This window comes from Leptopilina boulardi, unplaced genomic scaffold (genome assembly GCF_019393585.1).
Source record: "Leptopilina boulardi isolate dan_hultmark-lab unplaced genomic scaffold, ZJU_Lbou_2.1 LbouV2_248, whole genome shotgun sequence".
Taxonomy (NCBI): domain Eukaryota; kingdom Metazoa; phylum Arthropoda; class Insecta; order Hymenoptera; family Figitidae; genus Leptopilina; species Leptopilina boulardi.
Genome location: NW_026137805.1, coordinates 387,370 through 410,373, shown reverse-complemented (window position 1 = coordinate 410,373; position 23,004 = coordinate 387,370). Strand labels below are relative to the sequence as shown.

The 23,004-nt window shown below is 26.3% G+C and overlaps 1 protein-coding gene across 3 annotated transcripts in view; it reads left to right on the top strand.

Moving 5' to 3' along the window:
- Nucleotides 1-222: 222 nt before the first annotated feature.
- The window catches only part of LOC127280454 (follicle-stimulating hormone receptor), a 34,883-nt gene continuing 12,101 nt past the window's right edge, over nt 223-23,004 (top strand). For all 3 annotated transcript variants that reach the window (XM_051303431.1, XM_051303430.1, XM_051303429.1), the window contains exon 1: nt 223-726. In XM_051303431.1, coding sequence (XP_051159388.1) covers nt 512-726 — 215 coding nt within the window. In that variant the 5' untranslated portion in view covers nt 223-511. The remainder of the gene's footprint in view (nt 727-23,004) is intronic.

Here is a 23,004-nt window from a genome sequence, read left to right as displayed (position 1 = left end):
TATTTACTTTTTCAAGAAAAGAGTCAATTAAAATTAATTATCTCGAGAAAAAAAAATAGAAGAAGAAATTACGTTCTATCCTCAAATCATCAAATTTTCAAAAATCATCAATTTTTCCGAAAAAATTGAATTAAAATTTCTCAATTTTCACAAAACAAACTCAATGAATTCTCCCACATAGAAATAATAATAATAATCGAAATAACATTCTTCAATCTCTTCTTATCCTCAAATCATCAAAAATCATCAATTTTTTTGGAAAACAGTTTAAGAAACATAAATTTACACAATTTTCAAGAAAATTCAATTTGAGTTTGATCAAGCAAGTTTGATTAATTCTATAAGAAAAAAATACTGCAATAATTGATGCTACGATCCATATCTTCAAATCATCAAAAATCATCAATTTTGGCAAAAAAGAAGTAAAAATTCCTTTTTTTTACTTGATTTCAAAAAATTAAAATTCACTACTCAAAAAAATGCAGTAAATTGAAAAAACGGAAATTGAAGAATGACGGCAATGATCTTGATGACGTCATTTTTCGTGATAGTATTGACAAGCGATTGGTGGATTTTGGGACAAGCGAAAATAGTGGAAAATTTTGAAAAGTGCAATGTGACAAACGACGGAAGGGAATTTGTTTGTAGGGGGATGGGTTTTCAATCGATTGATGATATACTCAAAAACAATGAATTAAAATCGATGGAATTCAACATCACGAAAATGTAAGTTTCATATTAATTTTTTTAATATTTTTTATTGTTATAATTATAAATTTTTATTTAAATAATATAATTATAAATAAAATTATATTTAATATTATTTAATATTATTTAATATTTTTTAATAAAATAATTTAAAATAATTATTATAAAAAAAAAAAAATGATAATTAGGTGTAAATTTTATTTACAAGAAAAAAAAATCAGCTGTCAATTTTGTCAGTAAGACGTTCACCTCGTAGTCGTATAAATACTACGAGTCTCTCATTCATTGATTACGTTTCTCTCTATACACTTTTTTTTTCTTGTTTATTTTTCTTTTTTCTTAAACTACCATGTTTATCCCAAAAAGTCTCCATTAAAATTCCACAATTTCTCTCCTAATGGAATATAATTATTTTTAAATATTTTGTGAATTCACATTTAAAGTCATTAATCAAAAATTTAAAAATATGTTTTAGAAATATTTGCCCTTTCCCTCCTTATTTAAATCACATTAAAAAAAATATTACTTTACTAATTGTCATCAATTTTTTATAATTTGATGATTTTTCATAAAATTGATGATTTTATTTTATAAATAAAATTAGTAATTTCCTTGAAAATTGATGATAATTTTATATTTATTTTAATATTAGAAATTGAACAAATATGATACATTTCATCAAAAATCATCAATTTTCATCAATAATCATCAATTTTCATCAAAAATAATCAATTTTCATCAATAATCATCAATTTTCATCAAAAATCATCAAATAATGGTTAGACATCAATGACAGTCAATTAGTAAAGCTATAATACTACTAATTCGAATTTTAATTTGATTTTATTTTTATTAAATATCATTAAATAGTGAAAATTTGATGACACTCAAAAAATTCAATTCGTGTTTCGACATTTTTCTGAGTGTCATCAAATTTTTACTATTTAATGATATTTAATAAAAATGGAATCAAATTCAAATTCAAATTAGTAGAATTATTGCTTTACTAATTGAAAATCATTGATGTCTAATTATTATTTGATGATATTTGATGGAAATTGATGATTTCTGATGAAATCTATTAAAATTTATCATATGTATTTAATTTCTGATAATAAGGGAATTTTTTAATGAAATTAAAAAATTTCTATGAATTTGATGATAATTTTTCTCTGTCCCAATTAAATGAAAATATTATTTTACTAACTATCATCAATTTTTGATGATTTGATGATTTTTAGACAAAATTTATGATTTCTTAATAAAATTGAAAATTTATCATAATATACTATTTTTCTTATTATTTAAGAATTTTTCATAAAATAGAACAATTTTTAAATGAAATTGATGATATTCAATGAAAAATTAATTATTTCTGATGAAAATTAATGATTTCTAATGAAATTTTCCATATGTAATGAATTTGTAATAATTAGGGAAATTTTTGATGAACTTTAAAGAATTCCAATGAATTCAATAACAATTTTTCTCTTTCTTAAAACAGTCAAAATATTACTTTACTAATTGCCTGTCATCAATTTTTGATGATTTTATGATTTTTGGACAAAATTGATGATTTTTTTTAATGAAATTGAAAATTTTTCATCAAATTTATCATAATATACTATTTTTTTTTATTCGTTAATTATTTTTTAGGAAATAAGAAAAATTTGATGATTTTTGATGATATTGATGATAAGCATTTATCATATTATTTTTTATTCCTATCAATTATAAATGTTTTTACTAAAATAATTACTAATGGTAAAATCAAACTAGCTTATTATTTGTTTAAAAAAAATATTAAAAAATTAAAAAATATTTGTTAAAAAGATATTAATTACTATTAAAAAAAAACTAAATACATTACAAACGAAAAATCAATTTTCACGCGTTAATTTCTCGTCTGTCCCAGTGAGTATTTTACTACTCACAGAGCATCGCTTCTCTCACTTGTCAAGTAGATAAAGAACGTACTTAGTCAGCCAAGTAGAAGAAATTTTTTTTTTACTTTCTTATTTTTCTTTACAATTTTATTATTATTATTATGTTTATAAATATTTAACAAAAACGTTGAAAAAAAAGGTAATTAACAGTCTTTGTTTTTTTTTAAGACTATTTTCAACGTAAAAGATTTTTCAATTGAAAAAAAAATAATCGATAACTATATTGTATGTGGTAAATGATAATCGAATGAGGAAAAAAAAACACACTACGAAAAGCATGTAAAATCAAGTACAATGTCTGACCTAATATAGTGTTACTACTGGGACTCGTTGAAAGTTCCCCGTTTAATTATTCGACCACCGCCGCGCATGAATAATAGATGATGTTTAAATAATGTTAATGCAAGCGTGAATCACTTTATCTGGACCTCGTAATTTTATACGTGCAATGACTTACTTTTATTATATTACAAAAGAGATTATTGTCATAATAAATTTTCAGTTAAATTTAAATTTATTATGTCAAAAATTTATATACATATGCAAAATTTTCTCTCGACTATATGTACGTAAATTATTTTCATTTATTTTGTATATATACATATTATGCAAAATTGAAATAACAAATAAAAGTTTTTCAAATAAATTCAATTCAATTAAAATGCAATAAAACAAAATTTTATTTAAAAAAATTTTTTTATAGTAAAAATTTAAAAAATTTAAAAAAATTTTTTAAAATTCTTAAAAATTAAAAAAATAATTAAATTTTTTTTTTAAATTAAATAATTAAATAATAATAAAATAAAAAGAATTTTTATTTATTGAAATTTTTATTTAATCTTTGAGAAGCAAAAAAAAAAAAATTTAAAATCATTTGCATCCTCTTTTGCGGTACTTGGAAGAACATTTTTTACCCTCCTCGTGTAATTAGAAAATACAATGCGCGTCCGGAAAATGTGTTTCGCTTTAAAGGAAAAAAAAACTGTCATAAGGGAAATTCTCTACTGCCGTATATATATATAACTAATAAACTTTGTAAAAAATTGTTCACAACTTTTACTATAAAACTAAATTAAATTTTCATATTCTTTATATATATATATATCTCTCTAAAGTCTATATAAAACACTCTATAACAAAGTAGCACATATTAAATTCTCATAATTATATTTCCTCTTAAATTAAGAATAATTTTCTCAATATAAGAATAATTTTCTTATTTATAAATTTACTTTTTTAGATTATTAAAATAATTTAGAAATAAAAAAACTTGAAAGCCACGTTTTCCTCTTAATTTGAGAGTATAAATATATTCTTTAATTTAGTATATTTTTTCCAAGTAATATATTCTATTTATGATCAGGTTATTATTTTTAGAATAAAAAAAAAATTAAGAAACGAAGAAAAATAAAAATCCTCTTAATTTGAGAGTACATAATATATTTTTTAATTTGGAAAATCGTTTTTTTTTATTCATGATTAGGTTATTCTTTTTATAATAAAGTCGAATAATTTAGAAACAATAAAAATTAAGAGGCACGTTTCCTCTTAATTTGAGAGTATAATATATATTCTTAAATTTAGAATATCGTTTTTTTGAGGTGTTATACCTCACTTATGATTAGAGCTATTCTTTTTAGAATAAATTTTAATAAACTAAATTTAAATAATAGAAACATTAAAAATCGCGTGATTTCCTCTTAATTTGAGAGGTAGGTATATATTCCTAAAAGAATATATAGTTTTTTTTAAAAAAGTGATATACACTATTTAATGACTAGGCTATTTTTAGAATATGCCTAATTTAGAACAGAAAAAAAATGTGCAACTTTTCCTCTTAATTTTAAAGTATCCTCTCAGATTAAGAGGAAAAAAAAATTTCTTTTTAAAAGGTTTTTTTTCTCAAAAATAAGTGTACTACTTTTTGATTACTGTTACATAATTGTATTCGTATAAAAATAAAAGGATTTCTCTCAAATGAAGAATATTTTTTCTTTCATGTATATTCTTAGTATAACTGTAAAAAAATTCTATTTTTTCTATTATATAATTATGAAAAAAATAATAATTTAAAAAAAAAGTAAATTCTTTTCTGTTAAAAACGACACGTTTGCTTGAAAAAAAGAGGAAAAAAAAGAGTACATTAAAATGATTAGAGTATATTTGATTATACAGTGACAATGTCCCGTGAGAGAATATAATTTTCATCTAATTTTAGTATATAGGTGTAACTTTGCTCCCCTTTTTTTCTATCACACACACACCCCGTGATAATAATTGAGCGCGAAGAGACAAATGATGAGAGAGAGAGGTGAAATATGTGGATTATAATTTTATATTATATGTGATATATAAACAACAAGTGGCATTTATAATTGAAGTGTACGAGTGTATTAGCTTTTAGAGGTGTTTATTATCGCATATAAATTGCGTATATATCTATATGTATGTTTTCTACATATAATAGGATCTATTATCGTTTACAATGAAGCTCAAAGTACTCTCACATATAAAATATATATATAGTAAATTGCGTATATGTATACCATGCGGTTATATACCCCGGTAATGACTGTTGACGTTCTGTCGAATGAGAAATGATCTTATCGTGTTACGCCCATATACATATATATAATTATTATGTGTGAACTTCCCCTGACCGCGAAGGAAAGTCACGACTATCAATCAACGTTTAACATCCTGTTATTTTTCTAACACGCGCTCAATTATTATGAGATAATAGTTTTTCTAACGCTAATTGATTGGAACTTTTTTTTTTTTGGATACATATCTCTTTTTGTTTTTTAAAATCTAAAAAAAATATTTTCCAACGTAAAAAAAAAGATAAATTTTTTATTTCTTCGAGTATCTATAAATATTGATTTATTTGCGAGCCTGTTACGATTTTCGGATTAATTTTAAACCGAAAATTATCCCTCATAACAAAAGGATATCCCTAGGATATCCATATATATATCAATGGTCGATATCCTAGAATGGTCCCCAGGATATCTTGGGATATCCAAACCGCCGATTTTTTGGATATCCTTAAGAGATCCTTTTGATATCCATAGGACATCCCTAGGATATCTGCGGGATATTATCAATATATCCCAAGATATCTTGTGTTATTAGGGTATACTTTACGGCTATTGAAATAATTTTTATTTCATTTTTGTCAAAAGTGAAAAAATCGGGTTTCATTGTATAAAGATTTAATTGACAGTGACGACAAGCGTTAAAAATTAAAAATTTACGTTATACAAGTGTATTACGAGATTAGCGTCTGAAATGTTGATTGGTGTCAATGTTGATTAAAAACATTTGTAAGTACGCAGGCAAGTTTAAGTAGGATGTTCTGCCATTTACGTTTTGACTTGGCGAAATTACGAGCTCATATTATATATATGTATTGAACACTTGAAGTTACCGCTATTCACTCATAGTTCTTTCTCTCTCTCTCTTTGAGGCAAAGATAAAGATTGCAAGCACGTATTTTTCAAGTACGTGGTGTCTAGCCATATTGCTTTGCCATGATTGTATATATGATCTTTTTGCCATTCTTGGATTTGAGCTATCCACTTTTTTTTTCCATCCCAAAGACAAATCGTAAATCACGCAGACAAGATAGAAAGAGAGATCGACAAGTACTATTTTAAATTCAAATTTGTCAATAAATTCCTTTAAATGTTATTTAACTTCATGTGAAGTTACGCATCGTCAATATAAATAAAACAAGACGCAAGAAATTTTAATTAAAAAATACTGCCGTTAATAAAAAAAAAATTTCGTTTCCATTTTACTTTTTAATCTTAATTTGAATTTTTATTACAAAAGTAATCATTTTTGGAATTAAAATACTTTATACATCTATCTTTCAAAATAATAAATTATATATTTTTTGCAACATTATATAAAAAAAAATAAATAAATAAAATTTATTTTTGTCATCGTTAAATTGAAGAAAAGAAAAATGTAATTTCACCCTTCCTGCCGGCAGTCAGAATGACGCGCGCTCACGGTTCATGTTTCCAAAGTCTTTGGGATTACTTTTAACACAAAAGTTTTGCGCAAGTAGATTTAAAACTAACTTTTACACGCTTCAATTTTCTCTAAAACTTTTATGAAACCTTCAGTAAATTGAGAAGCGATTGTGCGAAAATTCGGGCATTTCATTATATGATCCTTTATTTTTTTTGGGGAGGAGGGGAGGGAAAACTATCCACCAACTGCAATATTCTTTAAAATGGACTTTTTTTGGAAATAACCACCTTTTCACTGAACTTTGCATATTTTATTAAAAAAAAGAATCTTATTTATTACACAGGGTTTGTCTACTTTTTTTTTAAATTTTAGTTACAGAGATTTGTAACATAAAACCTACTTTTTACTAACCCAATTATTGTTGGTAATAATATTTGTTGTACACAAATCAGTTTCGAAATTGATAAAATTGTCTTTTCTAGTTTTCGAAAATTCTTTCCCTTAAAACGGGATTAACTTACCTTGTTTTCTAACTCAATAGTTAGAATAGAAACTACCATTAACTACATATGTTACAAGATTGGTAACATGAAAAAAAATTCACCTCAACTCCTGCGCCATCTACCGACAGAAATTATAGTTACAAACGACTAATTTAGTAAAGTACTAAGTTTCGAAATTGGTAAAATTGTCTTTTCTAGTTTTCGAAAATTCTTTCCCTTAAAACGGGATTAACTTACCTTGCGCTGAAGTACCTATTTTTTACGTATATTAAAAAAATATATATATATTTTTGTTGCGATAATCTAAAATTTTTTTCCATCAAACTATTTGGTTTGAAATAATTCACTGATAAATGAAACAATTTTATTTTTATCCAATTTTTTTTTCTTTCTCGAGTAGGATTAATTTTCGATTCGTTTTTCAAATTCTAAATATGAGATATGTGCGTAAAAATTGGAAGTCAACTCCGGATTAGGCATTGGTAGAGTAAATCTTGTTTGGTGCGCGATTGAGGTCGATTTGCAGTTTAGGAGTTCTCTTAAGAAAATTGCGAAAAGAGCGAATATATGTGACCAAGTGGAAAGTTTTTCGGAACATGTATTCGTGTGTGTGTATGTATGTATATATATATAAATAAATATATATGTGTTAGCGTGGACTTTGACGAAATGACCTGATAAATTTTTCGACTAAATTCACACACACACACACATAGAATGCCAGAAGGGGGGACACAAATTCAATTTAGGTTAATTTTCTCCATGAATTTAGAGCTCGAAAATTTCACGTCTTCTCTATTAATGAAAAACCCAGATTTTTGAAAAGAAAAGCAAAAAAGGGACAAGAAACAAAAAAAAACGTGAAAAATAGCACATTCACGAGAGAATTTCAATTGCCCGGCGAAATAATCATGAATTTTTACGATCATTTGAGTTTATGAGAAAGAGTATATTTGTCGATTTGCTCCGATTATCGAATTCAATTATTTCGTGTTCATAAAAAACAAAACCTTTCGCTTTAGCGAGTCAAAAAAAATTAAATTATTGATAAAATTGTCTTTTCTAGTTTTCGAAAATTCTTTCCCTTAAAACGGGATTAAACTTTCTTTCTTAAAAATTATTTCAATGTGAAAGGAATTAATATAAATTCAAGGGGAAAAAAACTAATATGAAATTCTTATTAGGAAAAAATTAATTTTTTTTTCTCTCCTTCATTTTGTCTAGCGTCTTATATTATAATACTTGGATGATAAAAAATAAGTCTTTGAAATTGGATCGTAATTTTTTATGTCATTTTTCTCGACTCGTATTATATACGTCTGCGAATCACTTTCCGGGAGAAGAATTTCATTCAATTTCTTCTTTCTTTGTCATTCAGGCAGTCTTATACTTTTTTAAAGAAAAAAAAAGCCGCGTTCAAGTCATATACGAGATTGTCAGATGAAATGCATCAAATTTTTTTCCCTCTCAAAATTTTTCTGATCAAGAGAGAAACACATTGGAAACTTATTCAACTTCTTGATCCAGTGAAAATCATTTTTCTTCCCTGGTTTTTTTTTACATTTTAACTAAAAAAATTTTCCATTAATAAATACTATTTGTAAATGAAGAAAATTAATTTTTTTAAATTTAAATTAAAAAAAAAAGTGTTGCAAAATTTGTTTTTTAAAGAAAGTAAAGTTTATGTATATAATTAATTATATCTAGATAAGAAGTGAAAGGACAAAAGTAATTAACATTACTTTGGATTTTTTTTCGCAATTTCCATGTATATATATAATATACAGATGTTCATTTTACCAGAGCGAAAATTAAATATATAATACTATCATAATCGTTTTCGTTGATCTTTTTGTGCCACGACTTCTAACTCCTTTGATTAATAGTTTCGTACGTCAAAAGCTATTAACCGGCTGACAGAATCAAAAATGTTTGTCTTTACAGAAAAAAAAATCATCCAATGAGTTATACACTTTCTTCTAATGATATATACACATTTCGAAAAATTTAATTTTAATGTAAATAACCCTCATGTTTAAATTTGTTATTTGTATAAAGAAAATAAATTACTATAAATCATTCCAAGAGATAAAAATTTCCAATAAATAAAATCAAATATGTTTACCCATTAAAGATGTTTTAATAACTTAAAAATTTCTACACAAAAATAAAATTATTTAAAAATTATAAAAAAATAGAAAAATAAATTTTTTTTCCTTTTTAATTTAGGAAAGTATTTAAGAAAAAAAATTAAGCTCCAACATTTTGCGCTGCAATCCATCTCTCGGGGAAAACGATTCAATTTACTTGAGGCAATAACATAAAAACAAACATTCTAACCGAAACCGTCACTCCCGTATAAACGATCACTCTATTCTCCGGCATGAGAAAAAAGAAACTGTTCTCCATCACGCGATAATTGTCGGTCAGCATTTAAAAAAAAAGCGTGATATTTAATCGATAACTAAAAAGATGCTTATTTTTTTAAGATCACAAAATAAAATCAAAATCTATTATTGTTAAATACTATTGTTTAATTATTATTTTAGTTATACAGAGATTTGTAACAATAGAACCTAGGTTTAACCAACCCAATTATTATTGGTAACAATATTTGTTGTACACAAATCATTTTCGAAATTGGTAAAATTGTCTTTTCTAGTTTTCGAAAAATCTTTCCCTTAAAACGGGATTAACTCACCTTGTTTTTGAAACAACTGTTTTTTTCTAACTTAATAGTTAGAAACTACAGATTTGTAACAATAGAACCTAATTTTTACTAATCCAATTATTGTTGGTAACAATATTTGTTGTACACAAATCAGTTTCGAAATTGGTAAAATTGTCTTTTCTAGTTTTCGAAAATTCTTTCCCTTAAAACGGGATTAACTCACCTTGTTTTTGAAACAACTGTTTTTTTCTAACTTAATAGAAACTACCATTGACTATGTATGTTACAAGATAGGTAACATGAAAAAAAATTCACCTCAACTCCTGCGACGTCTACTGACAGAAACTATAATTTCAAACATCTAAGTTAGAGAAATGCAGCAATTTTTTTTCCTAGTACACGAAAAATTATAATTAGTTTGCTTATTTTTGATATTTTACTTTTAAAATGTCCATCAATAAACTGTTAAAAGTAAACCAGAAAAGGCAATTTCCTTTTCAATTTATTTGGTACTTCCCTCTTCTTTTATATATATATATATATATATATATATATATATATATATATATAGTAAAAGATGAGTGAAGTATGTCGGGAATTCTGAGCATGAAAAGCCAAAGTGCCAAATTGAACTGGGTCGATCTGCGTTGTCGAGAGGGGAAAAGTGTGGCAAAGAAAATTTGAATTTCAATGAAAATCTCCTTTGTATATTATTAAAGACTTCTGACTTGGCCCCAAAGAAGATTTCACGGTGTCAAAGATTTGTAGATCAATCAATGTATATATCAAACACACATTTTTGACATAACGCAAGAAAAAAGATTAATCGGCAAGCGTTGGAGGTGAAAATTTAATTTTTCGTCTCAACGAAGTTTCCTTACAAAAATAGTTTTCACATTTTTCTTTTGTCAGGAATTTTTTGCATCTAATTCTGGTCATCACACACACACACACAAAAAATAAACTCTCAACGAAAAGTTTAGATTGATTTTTAATTAGTTTTAGTGTCACTATTTTGTTAGTTTCTGAATAAATTAGTTTTTCGAATCTAAATTTTTAACAGAAATTTTTTTTTTTAATTAATCTGCTTTATTGCAAAATTTATTTTTATTATTTTAGACCACTTTTTTAATTCTAATGGATTAATTAAATTTTGAAATAAAATAAAAATGGGAATATTTTAAGTGAGAATTTGTTAATTATTTTGTTTCGGACAAAAAAAACTAATTTGACACATCAATACGAAACTTTCATCAAAGATCACATGCATTAACTAATATTTATTGAAACAATCACCTCATGCAACTACTATTTATTCTACCAATTACCCCATGCAATAATACTATCTACACAGTAATCATCGGTTGTAATAACCATTGTAAATAATTGAACATTCAGTTCGGAATTTCATAAAATTGTCTTTTCTAGTTTTCAACAAACCATTTTGTTTCCATGAGACCATTGTTGATAATAAAAAATTGTTGTTGATTCAATTCAAAATTCCTTATAGTTCATTAAGTTTCGAACTTTTTAAAATGTCTTTTCTAGTTTTCTAAAAATCCTTTAAAAAGTAATCTGTAAATAAAAAATAAAGTTTAGTTATATATTAAAAATCTAATAATTTATAAAATACAATATTCGAACCTTTTTTTCAATTTGAAATAAATATTTTTTTATGAAGAAAAATTTAATGGAAAAATAAATTTTTAAATTGAAAGAGACATCGTTTCAAGACCATTGAATTCAATTGGGAAGCGTCTCTCGGCTCACATATATACCAATATGTATGTATATAGTGTACAAAGAAGTGCGCCGCCCGCCTTTCAATGAATCGCTTTCCCTTTCGTCGTCGTTGGTTGAAAAGTGTCCATATGAACTTGGAAGTTTCAAAAGTTAAGAAATCGCAATATATATATATATATACGAGAATTTAAGAGTTTTCGTGTTCAAATCACGAGGGAGAAAAAAATTTGACTTCATTCCCCCTTTTTTTTATAATCGAAAGTGAAGATGTCGAATCTTCCCTTTTCGTTTCTCTTCTACAATCACAGGTTTTTCTAGTCAGTAAAATTTTTCCCTTTGTTTCAATGGTCCATATATCTTGCACTGAGGACCCGACAAGATTTTACTGCTCAGCGAGCACTAAAAAAACAATTGCTTAGTCAGCGGGAGAAATCTCGTTGGTGTACTAGTGCGCTCTTCGGTGACAAAACTTGAACGCAAAAATTTTCCCAGTAATTCTATACACACTCCCTCACTTAAGGGAAAGGAAAAATCAAATTCTTTTTTTTTTCGTTTAAAATCAAATCAAAAGCAACTCCAATCAGTTATTTCGAAAATTGGTTTTTTATGGACCATTTGACAAAAGTCGGTATACCATTTGAAAATCGATGGTTATTGAAGGTTGCGGACAATTCCGAAATGTAGTGTGTGTATATATATATATATGTAAGGATGTATAAAAAGGACAGTGTATCGAAATGAAGGCGGTATATTATGGAAAGAGGGGAGACACGCCAAAGGGTCATTTTATCGTAACGTGGGTTCTTGATTTAGGTATATGAAGTGGGCGGTGAGGGTCACTTAATCTTGGCATGAGTTCAGTGATTTAGGACGAGAGTTGTACACGGAGGGGTCGCTTAATCTTTGCTGAAAAGTCCTACAATAGTGGCAACCCGGAGATTTATTCAAATCTGAACTACTACTACATACCGTGTTTCGGATTAACTTATATATATATATATATATATATAAATTCCCAATATATTCTCTCCTATTACAAATCTGATTAATTGGACCATTAAACGCAGAATTTTCCTTCTCATCATCTACTTTATCTCCTATTGTCTATTCTCTATATTTAAATTTTTCAATTCTCAAAATATTATCACTCTATTAAAATATTTAAAAATAAGTATCGAAATTAATAAGGAACGTGAGCGAAAAAAATTAATTTACAAATAAAAATCGATGGTGATAATTATCTTGAAAACGACATGAACATGTGCTCAGTTGACAGATCGATATTGATCCAAAAGATAAAGGTGGCATTAAGTATGCATAAAAAGAGTACATATATACTTGTATATTTATAAGAAGCCACCCAGTAAGATGTGTAAAAGAAAAAAAAAATAACTTTGGGGTCTTTTAATTTACCTTCACGAGAGAGTGGCGATCACATAATTTTTCGCATGTGACGTGTCATGTTTCACAAAAAAAAAACCCAAAATTTAAGAACGTTAAAATCAGATTTATATATGTTCCCTGTCAAAAAGAATCGTTTGCGATCGTAATTAAAACTGATGCCTATCTGCGGTACAATTAATTTTTTTATATCTTGATTTACAAAATATTTCTCGTTTTATTATTTTTTTTTTTTTAATTAATAATAATTTTACTAATTTTATTAATACTTTTTTTTTGAAATATCTTTTGTGCCAAAAAGGGATTTTATGACGATAAAATTTATTAGACATTTTTTATTAGAAAAAAAAAAAAAAATTTTTTGATTAATATTGAATGAAACGATTAAGGTTAACGGTGAAAATTGTCACAAGACTTTTGTTTTTCTTTTTCCTCTCGCGCTCGCTCGCTTTCTCGCGGGAAGATGAGAGAACATGAGATCACATTTACCACAATCTTTTTGACACCACGTGCTCCGAATTCGTGCACAGTCGAAATGAAATGAACGCAGTTATATACGCTGCAGAAATATAAGCGAGAAATAAAAAAGACAAAAAAAAAACTTCAAGGAAATGGAAAAAGTCGAGCGGAAATGATTCGAGTTGCGACAGTTTTGAAATCTCGTTTTTGTAAAAGGGAAAAACGTTATGAATTTAAGTAAAAAGATTTCTAACATTAAATTATCAATTTAATTTATTAATTTATAAATAATAAATAAATTATTAAAACAGAATTATTTTTTTTTTTAATAATTTAGCTAAAAATGATTTATTTATATATAAATTAAAATGAAATTGACATTTATGAAGAGCAAAACCTCTTCTTGTGCGAATAGTGTGAAATCAAATAAACGTGGCACATCACGAGGTAATAAATCAGTGAAAGGCCAATTTCCTGAGTTTATTTGCATTACGAGTCGCGAATTATCGCCGCGCTTTGTAAACATTACTATACGAATACTCGCAACAAAATTTACAATCCCTAAGATGCAAATTGTAAATATAAGTGAAAGAGAAGCGCGCGGTTATTGTGGAGGTGGAGTAAGCGAGATGTGAGATTGTAACGACGCGCAAAGATGCTTTTTCGTCTCTCGAGAATATCACTGCGGACATTCCTGAAATGCATATTATTAGCCCGATCGTAATGAATCCGTTAAGTATAGCGCACCGACGACTTTGCAAGCGACGACTCCACTTTATATAGCGCGTCCCCCGACACTTCAAAGGCAAACAGTATTCCCGAGGGCATGTATTTTATAAATCAAAAAAAAAAAAAAAAAATCGAAAACTTTTTCAAAAAATCCGAATTTTATTCTTAAAACCTGTTTTTGCCGGCAATCAATCCCCACAGCACCAAAACTTTCCTAAAGATTTATTTGAAATGTTCGGAATATTTAATTGCAATGTTGAGTAAAAATTGTGTAAAGATTTAAATGTCCCGATTTTAATAAATGTTCAGAAAAGTTTCGCGCTAAACATTTATTCAAGTGGGACATTTTAATCTTTACACAATTTTCACTAAACATTGCATAATTAAATATTCCGAACATTTCAAATAAATCTTTAGGAAATCTTAAGAAAGTGGGGGAAAAATTAAAAGAAAAAAACCGTAAATCGATTATTAACTCATGCAATTTTATATATTTAGTAATTTTTGAAATTTATGCTACATAACCTTAAAATAAATTTAATTCACGTTTTTCCTTGCACGTATTCAAGTTTTGAGATTAATGAAATAAAATTATTTCTGTAATTTTTTTAATTTATGATTTACATAACCTTAAAATATATTTCATTCACGTTGTTCCTTGCACGTATTCAAGCAAGTTTTGAGATTGATAAAATAAAATTATTTCTATATTACATTTATATTATTTTGTAAAAATAAATAAAATATTGTTTAAATTAACATAACTTTGGTTAGGAAAAAATTTCACTATAACCACTTGTTAGAAGTTCAAAAGAAAAAAAACCGGTAAATTACGTTAAAATTTTCATATCATAGTTGACTTTTACACATTTCGTGTAATGAATTGAATTTTCAATTATATAGTAAGTTCACATATTTTTTTAGATTACACTTTCATTGAATTTTCAATCGTTGTGCTGTTGCAATTTTTCTGTCAATCGTTGTTCCATTGAAAATACAATAAATAATGAGAGTGGTCCGATATTACTCAGGTATTTCCCCTATATTGACAAATATAATATAATATTATATTAATATTTGTCGATAGTAATAATAATAATAATAACGTTCAAAAGCCGAAAGGTATATAAACTATGAATAATAATAATAATAATAATAATAATAATGTTTGTGAACTTATACAATAAATAATGGTAAAGTTGCAAGAAGTGACCACTGAGATATGTAAATAAACAGGGTTGGGAAAGAAGAACACAAACTATATTCATTTAAAGCAGAGATGGGTAGCTTTGAAATTTTGTCCAACAATAAGGCTACGACCACAACTCAGCTATTTAAATACGGTTGTCATGATAACGTATAAGAGTGAGTGAAATAAAAAACATTCTTTATTTCTCTCACTCCTATACGTTACCATGACGACCCTACTTAAATATAGCTAAGCTGTGGTCGTAATTCTCAGAACTGTTATAACTGTTTAGGCTGTATTTACAATAAAATTATACACCAGGGTTGGGAAATTAATATTAGCAAAAAATTTTTATCTAATAAGTTAATTTTTTTATGTTTTCATTTATTTTCATTGCGTGGCAAAATAATTTTTCTCTATATGAAAAAGTATAACGTTCTAATTATACACACACGAGAGAAAAAAATGCGAGGTTAATTTAAATCCGCGGCGACAAACTTGAGTGAATTTATACCATTGTTTTTTCTACGTTTTCGGCAATAATCGTATATTTCTAGAGTCGTGTCTTGACTATATGGCAATAAAATGGTGCCTTAAATAAAATTATTAGCCTCCATAGAGAGAGCCAAAATGCTTCCATTTCCTTTTCCGTATGGAAAATAATTAATTTCTTGATAATATTGCGTCTCTTTTCTGTTTCAGTAATTGTGATTTAATTTTTTTTTTGTTTTTCGTTTTCGAGAAATATTTCTCATTAATAAAAATTTAATTTCATTGATTATAAAGACATAACCTCAAAATTCTAATTGATCGCAAAATGAGGATGATATTTTATAGAAAAGTAGAAAAAAAATTTTATGAAACGATAAACTATTTTTGGGAATTTTTTTCTCCATTTGTGCAATTTAGCTTGATGTACAGAAAAGTCTGCGATTTTCACATAAATCTGAAAGAAAATAACAAAGTTGTCTGTTGTGTGGAAAAAAAAGTTGATGGGAGGGTGTTTTTTTTTATATGTATTTGTGTTTTGTTAACACATAGAGAGACTTTTTGGCGAGAAACATCTGTATCTTTGGGAATGAATACCTGTGGGAGGAAACACGCGAGACCGATAAGAGTCTTTAGGGGTTCTTGGGATAATTTATCAGCCGGGATCTTCAACATTGGGAGTAGTAACTTCTATATAGCAACTCGTGTATATGGCGTAAACATCGTATGACTTTTTATCTAAGATTTTGTAAAAAAAAAAGAAAATAAAACTTAATTATAACCCTCTCCTTTTTATATTACTTATAAAAACCAAATCATTTATTACTAAAATTCTTTTTTTTCATATTTTCATTTTTTAATAAAAATGAATAATTTTTGATATTCTTAAAATGAAAATTTTTATTCACGCATATACACTTCATTTAAATGCGGAATTTTCATTAAACTGTGCGGATTAAAATAAATGCTCTCTCGTTGTGCAAGAAAGAAAGAATTCGCCAGTTGATTAAAAACGAAATTTTCTAAAAATAATCTACATATTTCGAAACTTGACAAAGTTTATTTTTTTTTCTTTATATTTTAAAGAATTTTTTTTTAAATAGCTTTACTATTCTTTTTTATTTATAATTACGCGAAAATATAAAAAGTAAGTTTTAGGGAAAATTGATTTTAATTAAAACTCGAGGAACTCTTTGTTAATGGTTAAAATGGAAATTCTCATTTCGTTGAGCTGTAAACTTTGACAAAGTTCAACAATTTCCACCCTTGTAGAGTTTAACAAACTTTGACTAATCAACACAAACGAATACTGAATCCTCCAAAGTACTTCATCTAAGAGAAAGAGAAAGAGAGAAACGGAGGCTGTGTATTGGCTCTCTTTTACCAAATTGACATGTTCTGTGATAAATGAGCCAATTTCACAGATGAGAATTTTTTTTTTCTTCCATATATATTAATATTATTATATGGCAATGTAATTACTTAAAATTAATTGATTTTCGTTTTTGAAAGAAAAAATTCACTTTTTTTGGCAGAATACTCTCTCTCTCGTAAATTTTATAATCTGTGGATTTTGGAAACTTTTTGGGAAATTAAAGGAATATCTTAGTTTATATAGTCGTTATATATATATACTAAAGAGATGAGACAAGATAATAATTTATGCCCGATGAGCGCTAAGTCGTTATTGCATATCAGCTACAAAGTTTCCACGTCCTTGCTCGGAAATGCTTGCTCCGTTAAATTCGTGTCTCTGGTTTATGTCTTAGAATTAATTTCATTATTGTATGAAATTTACCACAATTCCATTAATTTTTTTTTTTTTTGAATTTCTTTGCCAGGTTCTTTTTTTTCCTTCATTTTCTTTCATTTATATTTCTTGAAGGAAAATGTTTTTTAATGAAAACTAAATCGTAAATCTTATTAGTGAAAGTAATACTTAAAAATGAAACAAGACGCAAACCTATATAATATTGCTAATCTAAATTAGTTTTACCTAACACTTTTTCTTATATTTTGCCGAAAGACAAAAGTTAGAAAAGGATTAGTTATATACAAAAGTGTGTTATTGGAAAACTAAATCGTAAACAAGTTATTTATAAATTAACTTTAGTTTTTTAAAGTTTCTTAAAAATTGTAATCTCTCTAAATTTGAATTAGTAAAAATGTTTACTAATTTGAATTAGTGACTCACTTTTTGATTCTGAATTAGTTAAATTTTACTAATTGTTAGTAAAAGTTACTAAAAATTAGTAAAATTTTACTAATTCAGAAGCAAAAAGTGAGTCACTAATTCAAATTAGTAAAAAATTTTACTAATTCAGATTTAGAGAGATGAAATCATTTTTTTTTCATGTTGGCGAAATATATTTTTCCGTTATTACACTTTATATATATATATTTTTTTTATTGTATTAAATTTTTTTTTTAAATTTGCAAAAATCTGTTAATAATTATTTTTTTATTTCAAATGTTAGTATTGTTTTCTTACGTGTATACCGTTAATTAACCTACTTCTTCTAATCAATTTTCTCATCTAAATAATATGTTGTCTCACGATTCTCGATACACGAACCGGATATCTTTCTCGTAGAATGAAAATGTGTAATAACAGAAAAATCTGATTTGCCATCGATTATTCGTTAATTAAGTTCCGAAATTAGTTATTTATTTTTTCTTAACTTCTGTTTTACAATTTCATTTATTATCCCTTCATCTATTTTTTCTTTTTCATTTTTTGTTTTTTACTTCTTATTTTTATCCTTTTTTATTTCCTTATTTATTTTTATTGGAAAATAAGTTTTCCTTTTTACCAAATTGGAACATATTTTTTTTTTTTGTAAATTTTACCATACGGAATAGTATAATAGAATAAAAATGAGGAGCGTAAAATCTGAGCTCACTCTATAATTCGCGCAGGTAGACAAACTATATCAAGAAAATATTTTTCTTGGTATCTCCTTCATATATATATTGTGAAAATTCCCGGGAGATCACCGAGCGCATTGGCTATAGTCCAATGTTATTGACATTAATTGAATTTATTGCGACCAATAAAAAAAAAATTTTCTCAACCTCCTTCAAAAAAAGATTCTTTTATTCTTAATATATAAACTAAAAATAATTTTTTGTATAATTTTTTTTTTTCAATCTTTTTGCAACGAGTCAAAAAATATTTTTTTCTATATTTTTCATTTGTCTATAATATTTTATTATTATTATTATTATTTTATTTCAATTTTTTTTATGTATTAAAAAAGAGAAAAAAAATGTAAATGTTTAAATTCTAGAGAAATTTTACAATATATATATATACTGTATATATTATGTATATGCTTCTGAAATAAACCTGTTAAAGATGAAAGATACGTTCCGTATAATTGAGTTCCAACAACGACCATTTTCTTATCCCTTTAGCATTAAGTGTGCACCTTCGAGAAGTGCACACGAGAGTTGCTTGCAAAATTAATTAAAGTCAAGAGAAATAAACAATGAAAACTTCATAATTAAATTATATTTTTTTCTCAATTATTTTTTTTTTTACTTATTTTTATTTTTTAAATATTTTCTTTCATTTTTAATGTTTATAATTAACACTTCTTCTCGGTATAGTAGTTTATGTATTTTTTTTCAAAATCGAATTTTAAATTTAATTTAATTTTGAATTTAAAATTAATTTTTGAAATATTTCTATTACACGAGAGAAATGATTTATTTGGAACAGTGAAACGTTTCACTGTAGTAGCAAAAGTTTTACTTGTTTCAGTTAAATCTTTTGCTATTCTAGTAAAATCTTTCGCTGTTTCAGGCAATTTTACTCTCTTGGGGAAATATGAATGCATTTTCAACCTTAGGGAGTAAAATGATTTTTTTAAACCCAAGATATTTAAAGTATGTTATATACACTATTTCGAGTATGTCAGATGGCATTTCTAAGACTAAAAAAAAAGAATTGACTATAATTACTACACGCATATACAATAATATGCATATATATATATGAAAGTCTTTTTCCTTTTATGCATTCACGTAAGATCAATTGTTCATTAAAATTTATGATACCAAGATCATTAATCACTGTCTTAATACAAGTTTAGCACGAACTTTTGCCGTCGTTTACAATCCTAACTGAAATAATTAATTTTTCTTTTCTTTTTTTTTTCTTTTCTTTTTAAGAGAGAAACTACAAATGAACGAGAGACGTGTCTTGAGTTCTTTTATTAATTAAAACTCTTTGCTATTTTCTTATTCTTTCTTTATTTTTCTTTCACCCTCTAAATCCGCGCGTTTACTCGTTTAGATAATGTCATAATTTTTTTTCACTTTATAAATAAAAGAAAAATTGAATTAAAATATTTTTAAAAAAATTTTTTTCTATCTTTTGGTACTTGAAAATATTCGCATTTTTCTATATATAATTATATTATATTAGAAGTATATTATTACATATACACTGCAAAAAGAAGTATCTTATTTTAAGATGTTTTGGTAGCGTTTTTAAGACATTAAGACATTTTAAACATCTAAATGCTACCAAAACATCTTAAAATAAGATACTTCTTTTTGCAGTGTAAGGGAGAGTGGGTAACAGTGGATCAGTGGTTTACAGTGGACCATTTCAGTTATTTGAAAAATGATATAAAAAAAAAACTCCACCAAACTCTAAATATAAGTGAAGTTTACCAATGTCCATTTATTTATATGAAAAGTTTGATAGAATTCTTTTTTTTTAATTCTTTTTCCAAAAAACTGAAATGACCCACTGTATAAACCAATGATTCACTGTATTGTCCACTTTCCCCTTTTTCCTTAAAATAAAATTAAGGTCCACTTTATCTGTAAATAAAAAATAAAAATAAATAATAATATTTGTCCCAATTACCCGTTAAAATCTGTGCAATTTAACACACAAGATTACACATTCGTTTATTATTATCATATATAATTGAAAAAAAAGAACTTTTTGATTTTATTGATAAATTATTGCCTCGTTTATTCGCCTTTCTTCATACTGTATACATATATACATATTACGCGCCTAACAATATATATATATATAGCATAAAATATCAAATGAAGGTATATTGGCAAATTTTTCAAAAGATTTACGCAATTTGAGAGCGCGCGCGCGCGCAATAGAACGCGCGTCGTTTATTGTCGTCTCTCTTTCTCGTAGAGAATGATATTCGGAGAATATAAATGAAATTGCTGGCAATTGAAATGGATTCATGTATATATGTATGTATATATATAGCAACTCTCGCAAAACTTGACAGCGATTAATAAACCAGAAGCATTATATGATTTTACCCGAAAAATTATGGGATCGTCGCTTTGCCGCATGTGATCAAGATTTGCTTCTCTCGTTGTGTTTTTCAGGTCGTTCAGTTTTTTTTTTATTTTTATTTTTATTTTATTTTAAAAGTAAAACTCTTTTATAATTTCATCAAAAATTGCCTCACTCGAAATTACACGCAATTTCTCAATTATTCATTAAATATATATGTGTGACTCGACGCAAAACTTTTACTAATATATATAATGCCGACAATTTTGTTCAATTTCATTTTTAGCGTTTTACGAAATTTGGTATCACATTTTTTTAATCTACGTAGCTAATATAAAAATAAATAATAACAACAATATTCTTATTATTATTGTTATTATATAATGTAACATTTATAATAATAATAATAATATAACAATGATAATATAATAACAATTAATTAAAATAGTGGAAGAAGTGAAACGAGCGTTTTCAAATTCTCGGGATTAAAATGGGCCTTTTTAACCCTATAGGGAGAAAATGGTTTGGGAAAAGAGTCATTAATAATTTTTAGTACTATATTTATTAAAATTAAAAACAAAATTTAATGTTTTATGTTAGGAAATAAATTACTAGAAAGCATTTCTTGCTTTTTGCTTAAAAGAAACAAAAAAAAAAGAAAAGAGGAAATGTGTTTATCCTCAAGTTTCCATGAGTCGCATAATTTTTCGACAATTGTCTCTTGTTTCTTCGCGAGAGACGACTCTACTACTACTTTTCTACCGCAAACATTTTATATATATATATATATATATTTAGAGAGATAGAGAAAATTTTCTCACCAAAGAAATTGTTTAACAAAAAAAGGTCACAAGCACTTTTACACATGTATATATATACAATTTCCTGCACGGATTCTTTGGAGAATGCAAGTTTCTGTGTTAAAGTGGCCCTGAATTCTAATTACCCGCACAATTCAGTACTTTTTACACACAAGTCATAAAATTCCACCCGCAAGGTATATATATATATTGTATTCCGCGCAGAAATTTAATAGGTTTACTTCAAGGATCCCTCGAAAAGAAACAATAGAAATTGTATAATTTTGCGCGAAAGTCTCTTTTACATTCTATAATAGTCAATATACAAAGTTGTCTCGTAAATTCGTTAAAAAATATAAAAAAATATTTTTTTTTTCTTTCTCAATTGAAATATTTTGAAAAAAAAAATTTCTATTTTCCATTTCGGAAAAATTTTTATTAAAAAAAAATTATTAATTTACAAAAAATACCTTTTTATTTTAAGAAAATTTGTTTAATTTGCATTTATCGGCTGTTTTTTGGGGAGATTTTCAAAACAGATATAGAGAGAGAGAGAATCCTCATGTTCGCCGTCAATAGTATTTTTATGGACATGACCTTATTACCTGATCCTCTGCATTCCATAAAAATGCGAAATGCAAGCGACCGAAAGACGACGATGAGTCTCGTTCTCTTTAAAAATCTCCGCAGTTTATATATATTATTTATTTTTGTATATATGTGGAATATGTTAACGTCTTTTAAGGATCCGAAAAAGATGTAAAACATAACACATATATATGTATATATGTTTTCAGTTGTAAATATCCCCTTTCCCTCCCCAACCAGTGTGGAATAAAGACGCTCGCGCGCAAAGAATGTCTAATCATTTTTCATGTAATACTGAAAAATTGAGTCGCCGCGAGCTTTTCTTTTATACTTTGCCATTATTATTATTTTTCATCATCGATAAATCACTTCAATTTTTGGACTATATTATTAAGAACGGTTATGGACTCTCACGCGTCTTGAATTTATTATATCCCTCGCAATTTTTCTTTTTTCCTCCCGGCGTCAGTACTATTTACTCATCGAAAAACCAAAGTGGTGCGGGAA